Source organism: Jatropha curcas, chromosome 4 (genome assembly GCF_041381405.1).
Source record: "Jatropha curcas cultivar XTBG-Jc1 chromosome 4, XTBG_Jcur_1.0, whole genome shotgun sequence".
Taxonomy (NCBI): Eukaryota; Viridiplantae; Streptophyta; class Magnoliopsida; order Malpighiales; family Euphorbiaceae; genus Jatropha; species Jatropha curcas.
This window is the reverse complement of record NC_143154.1, coordinates 30,650,789-30,661,376: the sequence shown is the minus strand read 5'-3', so window position 1 is coordinate 30,661,376 and position 10,588 is coordinate 30,650,789. Positions and strand designations below refer to the sequence as shown.

General features: G+C 32.4%; 2 protein-coding genes across 2 annotated transcripts; one reads left to right on the top strand and one right to left on the bottom strand.

The window, feature by feature from the left end:
- Positions 1 to 1,176: 1,176 nt before the first annotated feature.
- Positions 1,177 to 2,421, top strand: LOC105645838 (protein LURP-one-related 4). The gene is made up of 3 exons (XM_012231554.3): positions 1,177 to 1,546; positions 1,689 to 1,910; positions 2,023 to 2,421. Exons 1-3 carry the CDS (start codon positions 1,277 to 1,279, stop codon positions 2,155 to 2,157), a joined length of 627 nt encoding a protein of 208 aa, XP_012086944.1. The 5' UTR covers positions 1,177 to 1,276; the 3' UTR covers positions 2,158 to 2,421.
- A 1,562-nt stretch (positions 2,422 to 3,983) lies between these two features.
- Positions 3,984 to 9,447, bottom strand: LOC105645839 (uncharacterized). Its single transcript, XM_012231555.4, has 9 exons — positions 8,982 to 9,447; positions 8,465 to 8,665; positions 8,254 to 8,376; positions 8,096 to 8,133; positions 7,883 to 7,991; positions 5,454 to 7,697; positions 5,040 to 5,192; positions 4,636 to 4,712; positions 3,984 to 4,474 (listed from the first exon to the last, which is right to left on the bottom strand). The coding sequence occupies exons 1-9, from the start codon at positions 9,057 to 9,059 to the stop codon at positions 4,234 to 4,236; spliced, it is 3,264 nt and encodes a 1,087-aa protein (XP_012086945.1). The 5' UTR covers positions 9,060 to 9,447; the 3' UTR covers positions 3,984 to 4,233.
- Positions 9,448 to 10,588: the final 1,141 nt, after the last annotated feature.

Here is a 10,588-nt window from a genome sequence, read left to right as displayed (position 1 = left end):
GTGTAGCACATATATATCCTTTTTCATTAATTTTCTGTAATGCCTAATTGTACTAACATATCAATGTAATTGCGTACTCAATTTTATCTAGAAGATGACACAATCTTGTCTGTGTCTGTGTGTTTATACAATTGTAAAAGCAAAAGCGATCGTAAGCTCTGAGTTACTGAATCTATATATATATATATATATAGAAAATAAAGCAGCTTTGTGGTCAAAAACAAATTAAGTTCCAAGAGGAGAGGCTGCTTGGTGGCTGGGTGGGTCTAGTCAGCCATGTGGCTTTCTTACATCTTCCTACGAGTGAAAAGCAGTTTCAAACGGAAAAAGGCATAAAGTGATTTTTTTTTTTTAATACTTCTTACTTTTCTTTTATTTGTCTTAATTTATAGTTTTATTTGCTTTTTTTAGAAATAAATAACATTTAAAGTTTATTTTTTTATTTAATATACTTTTTTTCTTAAAAAAAAAAATTTACTACACTGCTAATAGTTAAATTTTAATATAAATAAAATTATAATATCAACGTTTAATCATCACCTTATAAATTAGTCAATTGGCTTGATTATTGAAAAAATAATTATAGTTTGATTGATCTCAATAATAACAATAAATAAATATGGATCATTTCGTTTTAATGAATATCAGTACTATATCAGAAAAAAATTAAACAAAAACTATAATTTAATTATATTAACTAAAATTTATTAATTTATGTGTATAAATCAAACCAAAACAAGTATTATAGATAGAGGAAATATTATTATAATCATCTAATAATTAATATCTAAGACTTATCTTTCAACCATATTAGATATATAAAAGAGTGAGAATTAATTAAAAGAAATGAAATGAAGAAATTAATATGAATAAAGTAATTTCAAATTTACGCACATTGGATATATGCACCTACATTATGTTAAAAAGAAACTTAAAAAAAAAAAAAAAAAAAAAAAAAAAAAAACATGTAGATAAGAATCATATCAATAAAGTCAGATGAACTAATTACTTAATTATATCTAATGAGAACTATTAAAATGAGTTAATGAAGTTCTCCTGTAAAGTAATATAAATAATAATAAATAATAATAATAATAAAATGAATGAACTGACTCACCTTTTTTTTATTCTCCCTTGTTTACGGCTTCACCATATATATTTGGACAAACCACAACCATTCAAAAACATCACCAAAGCTATAATTGATTACCTCTCTCTCTCTCTCTCTCCAAGAATCCAAAGCAACCTAACTCTTTCTCCCTCATCAGCTTCAAGAATGGCCAAAGTTCACCCTCTGCCTCTATCTACTGAATCTACTTCTTCTTCTCCTTCTTGTTGTTGCTCTAACTCCTCTGATAATTACTACACAACTTCAAAGAAAGAAACTTTTACCATATGGATGAAATCTCTTGTTATGCAAACTAATGGATGCACTGTTTATAATGAAAATGGTGAGATCGTTTATAGGGTTGATAATTATGATAAGAAAGGAAGCAGCGAGGTCTATCTCATGGATCTTAAAGGCACAGTTCTCTTTACTATTAGGGTATGTTTGTATTTGTGATTGATTTTTTTTTTTTTTTTTTTTTTTTTTTTTTTTTTTGTAGCTTTTTAATTACATGTTAATAAGACTAATTGTTATCATACTTAGTCGCAGAAACTGATTTTCTTTAACTGTTCTTTTGCAGAAATTATGGCTCTTTAGACAATGGAAGGGTTATAAAAGCGATGGGTTGAAATTAAAAGCTCAAAAGCCTTGCTTTCAAGTTAGAAAAAATTCAAGAATTTTAAAAGGAAGTTCATCCTGTGAAATTTCTATTAGATCTAGTAATGGTTGCTACAAGTTAGAAGCTTCTACTGGAAAGTCAGCTTTCAAGATTATAAACAGAAATGGAGGATTAATGGCTAAGGTGAACATTAACTTCTTATTCTTTTCTTTAAAAAATTTTTATTTTAATTCAAGATTCAAGATTATCTTTTAATTATAAATAATTAATCAGATTTTGTTTAATTTGCGTGCAGGCCACAAGAAAGCAAACATCAACAGGAGTAGTATTAGGAGATGATGTACTAAAATTGGTGGTAGAGCCTCAAGTTGATCACTCCTTTATTATGGCTTTAGTGACTGTTTACGGATTAATACATCACAGACTCTGAGCAGAGAGCATTCCTCCATAGTTCCTGTGTATACAACGATGTAGACAAAGAATTTTTTTTTTTTTTTTCCCATCTTCTTGTTTTGACTATCAAATTTTAACTAATCTTAGGTTATTTGATAGATTTTTCTCATTTTTCTCGAAGAGTTAATGTTTTTTTTCCCATTTTCTTGTGTAATACAGAGTTCAAATATATATGGCTCCAATTTTGTATTAAAATTTAAAATTATATTACAATTCGATCAAGTTTCAGTTCCTATTGAAATATTTCGTTGAGTTCCCCCTCAGGAATTACTCTTGCAGATCATTAGTAGTGTCAAATAATTATTTAATTTCAATTAAGAATGTCAAAAATGAAATATATAAACTATTAATCTTGATGAAATCGATTACCCTTTGTATCAAAACATATAATCCTCGTCCACTTAGACCTTGTTGTTTAAGATTTTAGTTGGGTGTTTAAAGAAATAATTAAACCACTCAAATTATAATTAATCTCACTTAATTATTCTAATTTTAATAATTTTCTCTCCATTAATCTTTCCCTAAAATTAAATTATTATGTTTAGTAGATATAAAGGTAAAATTGAAAAAAATTAATCAAAATTTTTAAATACTAGTAAATATAATATTGGCTTAATTACGTATAACTTTAACCACACTCAATTGTTAATTACTATCATTTTTTTTTAAACTTCAAAGTGTCAGATTAGTTAGCAAATCCCGATGTTTAATGATTTTAATACTCTCATAAGTCATAACATGACAAGCAGAAACGCTTTGGAAAGAGTTAAAATATTTGAATTTGATTAAACCTTGGAACTTAAAAAGGATTTGACTCTTGTAAGTTATAACTGGAACCTATAAATATTAAATATAATTAAATGTCTCTGTCTCCGTCCTCAAACCATCCTCCAAAAATTCAACAATACCTCATTTTAGTTTATTACAGTAATTGTTTTTTAGTATTTGCGGTCGAATAACAAGTCAAAAACAATAGATTAATAACCCAAAATAATTTAGTCTAATCGGTGAGCGAATTAGATCTTATCCACGTAAGTGTAGAATTCGATAGTCGAGAGATGGGAGAACACCTTTAATAATATATATATAAAAAACAATTATAGAAGAGAAACGTGCATAAGTATGATAAACATAAACATATAGCCAGATGCGTACTATAAACGTGTTGGAATCTCATCAAACAAAACATGGCTAATTATTTTTTTTTTAGAAAAAAAAAATCAAAATCTTGAGTGTTTTGAATTATAGCTCGTGAATCCTTAAGATTGGTGTCAATTGTCAGAAGTTCCGAAGAGAATAGTTGGTAGGTGTTCTTAAAAAAATAAATAAAATCAGAATAGAATAATATACCATACTTGAAGAGATAGAGGGAAGGCTCTGTGAGAAGACAAAGATTGTTGATTGTTCTTCCCTATTTTTTTGCATATATTAATTAAATCATAATTGAATATTTTGCATCACATGCTAATGAAAATGTATAGATTAAACATTATTTGTTTAAACATAGCATGCAAATCCAGAATTGTTGCCCTGACCTGACATTTCATATTAATTATTATTGCATTGTCTTTCCAATTTTCTTTGGGAATCACGAGAATCTCATTCAGGATTCTGTATTCTCTGCTGTTTATTCCCTAAAGTAAGAAGCAATTCATGAAGAAATCTTATGTCTCTTGAGCCTGATTAAGGCAAAAGAACCTTCATTTGTTATCAAAATTTCCTGTAATGGTACAAAGTTACAGAAAAGAAACCAAAATCCCTTCTTCTTAATGTTTCAACAGAGTAAAAATTGCAAAGAATTCATTAGTAGAAAATAGAAAACATCACCATATATAACAACTTGACAAGATGTGAAAGAATTACAAAAATAGCATGAATTAAAGAAATCTTACCTACATTTAGATTGCCAGTAATATTTTTTTTTTTTTTTTTTTGGTATTAATTTTGTACAAACTAATTATTCACTCCGATAGGACTGTCAGTGTTTAGAATTTCCATTTGGGCACAACCAACCATTTAAGCTATACAAAAGTATATAAGGTTTTCTGTATGTTCACTTCTTGGCATTCTTTAAGTTTCTTACCGTCATCACAAGCTGTTGCCTTTCACCTTCTACCTCTGCAAACTTGAGACTTATTTCTGAATATCTTTCTTGCATCTCCTTAAGTTCATTTTCCATTGATTTGTTTTTCTCCTTCAATGATTCTAATTCACTCAATAACTCATTAGCATTGTAATCGACATTGCTGATGATGCAAGTCTTCAGTTCTTTCTTTGACCCATTTGCACAATTGCTGGAAAAAGGTGAGATACAGAGAAATCAATAAATTGCTAGCAATGCGCTAAAGTTATATCTATTGCAATGGTCATAATGAAATACTGATAACTATGTGCAAAGCCAGAGCAGAATTCACATGACTTAAAACCTTCTTGTTTTAAAAAAATAAAAAATTACCTCTTGAATGATGATTTTGCATTTCCATTTTCAGTTAAACCACCATTTAAAGTAAAGTCACTGGTGTCCTCAGGTAACTGCATCCCAAACTTAATCAATCAGAAATGATGGAATAATATGCAATTTGATGCCGATCATGCCATCTAGAAGCAAATATAGATACTTATACCTAGATAAGCACTTGAGAATAGGGAAAATGGAACGCTGAAAACTGTTGATAAAAAACTCATCTATGTCTACGCATTAAAGGAAAGAGCAGAGATGGCCAAGTAATACTGTTCTATAGGGAGCAATGATTCAAGAAGCAATGCTAAAATGTAGTCATATATTTGAGGGTATATCAAAGTTGGACAATCAACATGGTGCAAACGAAATTGCTTGGACACTTAAAAAAGCATTGTAACCTTTTGGCATGAGTTGTCATGGAAAATGCTGCTTAGATTGAGTTCCTCCACTCTGCTCTCTAATTCTTCAATTTTGTTTAGAAGATCCCTTTCTTTCTCCAAAAACGAATTTGCTGAGTTTTCTAAAGCAGTTTCCTTTAGTTTTACCTGCCCCTGTCAGACAAAATTATAAATAATGAGTACTTAACCATCATGCAACTACAGGTCGCAAAACGTGAGATATTGTATGAAGATCAAAATGCACTTCAAAAGCCATAAATCTCTTGTGAAAATAACTATGCATTTTTCCTTCTGAGTAATCTAGTATTTAAGGTTTTAATTTTAGTGATTATTGTTGTCATCTACATGCGTCCACCGGAGAATATTCTAGTCAAAGCTTTTAAATTACTGCATAATTTGGAGTTATAGAATTACCTCAAGCACTTTTATTTTCTCCCTCAGATTTGCAGCCTCTTTAGAACCATTAGGAGCTAAAGCAGATTTATTGTTTCTCAGAGTAGTTTTTGTGTTGTCAGAAACTGTCGTACGTTTGTTGCTTTCTTTGAGTTTCTTCTCAATAGTGATGATGGTATCTTCCTTCTTCTTAACATCACCCTTTAACTGGAATACTTGCTTTCTAAGTTTTTCTTTCTCCAACTCATCCTCAAAATGAGAATCCTTCATGTCATTATACTGGGCTTTTAGTGTTTCTACCTCCGTCTGTAAGATATTCACCGTGGTCTCCTTCTCATCCTTAAGAGATTTCATTCTAGTTAGCTCCTCCGTCAACTTTTGTGCTTCTTTCTTCATCAAAGCAAGTGTACTCTCTAGTTCATTTCTCTCTATATTGCCTTTTTGTACCAGCTCTTCAGTGTGCTTAACTGAAGCCTTCAACTGTTCCAATTCAACTCTCATATTTTCTTTTTGTTCTGCTTGTTCAGAAAGCATTCTGTTGTCTATTGTTAATTTCTCAAGCTCACTTTTTAAATTTGATATTTCCTGAGAGAAAGATCCAACAAGTTCTTCCTCATGTTTCTTTTGACTTTCCAGCTGCTTCGATTTGTCATCAATTTCCATCGACATTTGCTCTATCTTGTCCATTTTCAATTTTAATTGGCTGGAAATGTTGTGCAGTTTTGTCTCATAATCATCCCTAACTGATAGAAGATCTTTATTAGTTTGCTGAAGCATTTCTTCAAATTGACTTTTCTGCAATCGTAGTTCATCAGCTTCTGCCAGTGCTTTCATAGCCACCCTCTCGTTTGCATCAAATGTAGAGGCCATTTGCATGGACAGCTTTTTAAATTCCTCCTGTAGCCTCTCAGCTGTATTAGCATTCTTCCATCTTGTCTTTCTCAAGGCCTCCTCTGCTTTGATGGCTCTTTGCTCCTGCATAATTTTTGCAGAAGTTACAGCTTCAAGATCAGCTTCAAATCCTTGGAATTGTTTCTCCAGTTCGTCTTCCAAGCTCTTGATATGGGTTTCAAGTTCTTTTATGGTCAACAAAGAATCAGAATATTCTTTGGACTGCTTCTCGAGTTCATTTTCAAGGCTCTCTATCTGGCTTTCTAGTTCATTTATATTTGTAAAAGAAGAGCATTCATACTGCATCTTCAGTTGTTCTTGCAGCTGACTTTGCTCTAATTTATATGACATGTCATGGTTCTCCTGCTTCAATATCTCATAGTCGAGAGCAAGCTGCTCTATTTGTATCTCTAGTTCATCTTTATCTCTCCTGTAGATCTCTATCTCACTGACGAGATCCATGACCTTTTGCTCTAGCAGGTATGTTTCCTTAGCATCTCGATGCTCCTTAACAAGCTCTTCCAACGCCTTCTGCTCCTCATCATCATCAGTGTCACTTCTTGATATGGCATTGTAAGAGGATCTTGATTTGTTTGAAAAATCGGACATCTCCTTATTTTTCTGTTCCACAATTTCTTCCAAGTCTTTTACAGCAAGTATCAGCTCAGCGTTTGATTCCTGGGTCTTCCGTAGCTGTAATCGAAGATTAACATTCAGTTCCTTCTCATAATTAAGTTCTTGTCTGATTTCATCAAGAAGAGCCCGAGGATCCCCACAATCAAATTGTGATTTGTTTTTGCTCTTTGTCTCCTCTATGCGTTTCTGAAAGGCCTTGAGTTTCTCACATTCTGCCTTAAGAACATCTCTCTCCTCTTTCAAGACTGTGACTTCTCTTGAGAGATCCTGCCCCCTTTTGCTTTCTTTTACAATCTGCTTTCGAAGGGTCTGCAATTCCAAATCTGACATATCTACTTGTCTAGTCAAAGTAACGATTTCAGCCTTGAGCTTTTCAATCTCAATATCTGAAGTGTGTTGAGACCTTTCTCTTGCAAGGTTGCCTGAACTGTTCATCGAGTCATCAGTGATTACTCCATGATCAGAATCTACTGACCACTCCCACTGTGATTGCTGATGCTCTTCATAGATTGTTGCTGAAGCTTTTGTGCTCGGTTTATGAGGAGCTGAGTTGAGGCTCCGAGATGATAGGAAGGTAGTCGGTTCCTGCAGGACGGTATTATTTCTTAATCCAAGTTCACGTGGAGTGTTAAGCCCAGAGCTGCTCTCAGAACTTGACATTGTAATGTCAGAACCACTGGATGTTCTGCAGTCCCCATTAACTTCTGAATTGTGGCTGGCGTTGTTAAGTGGTCTGACCTGAAAAATAAAAAAATGGACAAATAGATTTTCATCAATCATTTTGACACTTATAGATTTGTAAGATAGAAGAAAGGAAAGTTAGGATTCATATTTTTGTTGTCAATTTTTATCCTGCACTCTTTAATTTTCTCAATCATGCGAACCAAAAATGAAATGACTTCTAGCACTAGTTGGAAACTAACTTCATTAGAATTACTCTTAATGCCTTTTTCCACGTCACTATTGCTTAAGAGGGTGTTCAGAGTACTGTTCGCAATTTTGATGTTTGCATCTTCAGTTTCCTCCCCATCTCTGTAAAGCTCTCCAGAGAACGCAAAAAGCACGGTTAAAGTCAGTCCAAGCAAACTCCAAAAATTGGAAAAGTGCCATTATAATAACTACGATATAATTGTTACCTTTGGTCAACATTTCTGTGCAGCTTCTGAATTGAAACCTATTGAAAACCAATAACTTGAGTTAAATTAAAGAAATCAATTGAAGTCGCAATTTGCTATGGAACCTGGAGGTCTGAGACTAATTCCTAAATGCTAGAAAGAAACAGGCAGACACTCACGTGCAAAAACCCATTGGATTTTGAATTCTTCAGGGGCAGAGAAACAGTGGAAGATTTTGTAGCCTCTGCATAATTAGCAAGATCAATTGAAACTTCCCCAACCAAACTATTCTTTGACGATCCCTATAACAATCCAAAAAGATCGAATTACACAAAGAAACACTCAACAAGTATCAGAAAATAATCCAATTCATGCTAATAAGTTTCTTACAGTTGAGACAATGAAATGGTATGTTCTCTCATTGATCTTCCCAGTTCTTGAGTCCCGGGTGAATTTCACAGTTTCATAGACGGGATATTCCCACCCACAGGTTCCATCTCGGAATATACCCTTCTCTAATCTTGCTGTTGGCTTTCCAACGTCCCCAGGGACCACAGATATCACCAATGCATCCACATTCAGCTGGGTTACCTATCAGATCACCAGAAAATTTTAATTCCTCTGATTACTCGATTACATCGATTTGACACAAAATGGTACACATCCAAGAGGGAATAGATGGTTTTGAGTCAGTGAACCAAATCAAATCACTAGGTTAAGACTCAAGTGAGGAACTCTCTGGTTTGTGAGATTCCACTTAACACATCCAAAATTTTAGAAATCGTATTTCTTACTTTTCCCTGAAATTTTAAGCATTCAAATAGGACCTAGCTGAACTTAACTTCAATTATAGATTAAAAGGAAATGTGTCACTACATCTTTATACTGAATTTGAAAGCGAGAGTACCTGAGTTGCATGGAACTGAAGTTTGAAGACTGCTTTGATCTTATTCTTCTCGTTCCTCCATCTCGTGGACCGAAACATCTTCTCCACCGGCGAATTCGCCGGAAAATCCAGCCAGTCACACGAACTCCGGCTTAACTAACCAGAAAATCACCATTTCCACGATCAGTCCATCCAATGCAGCCAAACCAATCAGCCTCCGGGCACTATCTCAAAATGCACATCCACAGACAGACTGTGTACATATGATAAATAAATGTTAAAGTTAGAGTTAGAGAAGCGAGTCGACTGAGTGGACGAATGCGAAGTAGAAGAGCGGGTGAGAGAGCGAGTTAAGAAGACGGGTGAATAATCAACAGAGCAGATCTGATGTGAAGCTGCTCTCAGCTGTGTGCTCTTCAACTTCTAAGGATTTCTTCCTTTGCAACAGTATTTCAGATGATGACGCATGTTTTATTTTAAAGCTGGAAAAAAAAAATAAAAAGGGGAGAGAGAAGCTTCTCCTTTATTAATTATTTAAATTTAAATAAATAAATAAATAAATTATTAATATTGTATTAGAGCAGCTATATAGTATGCTTCGGGTCAAGGGAACAGTAAGTATAGCTTAGTTCCTTCATTTTGGCTTTTGACATATTTACCCTTCTACTTTTAACAGATGATATGATCCCTCTTCTTTTCTTTTGTTTTTTTTTTTCCTTTTTTTCCTTAAATTAAAAAAAATATATATTTCCATTCTTCACCCAATGCCCAATGGTGCCTGTAGTTTGTAGATTTAATAAAATAACAAAAAAATAAATATATAAATATAATTAATGTAGCTTTCATTTTAATGTTTCCCACGTGTCATCCAGCTAGGAGTGGGGCAAAATTCTATTGTAAGCTTCTAAAAAGCTTCTGAACAAGGCCAGAAAAGGAAAAAAAATACAACAAATTCAGAAATAAGTTTACTGAGACTAATACAAAAAAGAAGATGCTTTTTACATGGAGGAAACTACAAATCTAATTTTTGTATTTTACATATACAATCTTGCTTTGCTTCCATAGATGACCAAGCTCAAGTTGCCTTTGTTGCACTTATTTATTAATCAGTAATTAATGTACTGATTTTATTATTTACTTTGCCTAATTATCTTTGTCCATTGTAATTAGGGGATGAATCATGAAAAATTACTCTTCTGTCCACAAACAAGCGTCACATTTATATTTTTCTTATCTCTTAATAAAACCATTTAATTTATAATCAATTATTGAGTAAATTGATTATATTACTTTATTTACAATAAAAAATAGATTTTTTTTTTAAATTGTAATAATTAATATTGGTCATTTGCAAATGGTAAAAATGAGAAAAAATTTATTATTTTAAAATTCATAAATATGACACTTATTTGTGGACGGAGGGAATATTCATATATTTTGAATTTGATAAATCAATTTATAAATCTTGAATTATTGGTTTCTTAAATTTAAATTATAGTTAGGTGGTGCCATTATCATTATAATGTAAGCTTAGGGGTACTAATTACAAATTAATAAGACCCCATGTACAATTTTTCTGCCTAAAATGGTGAATGAGTAGGTGTTCATTAATCTAGCTACTTAAGCCA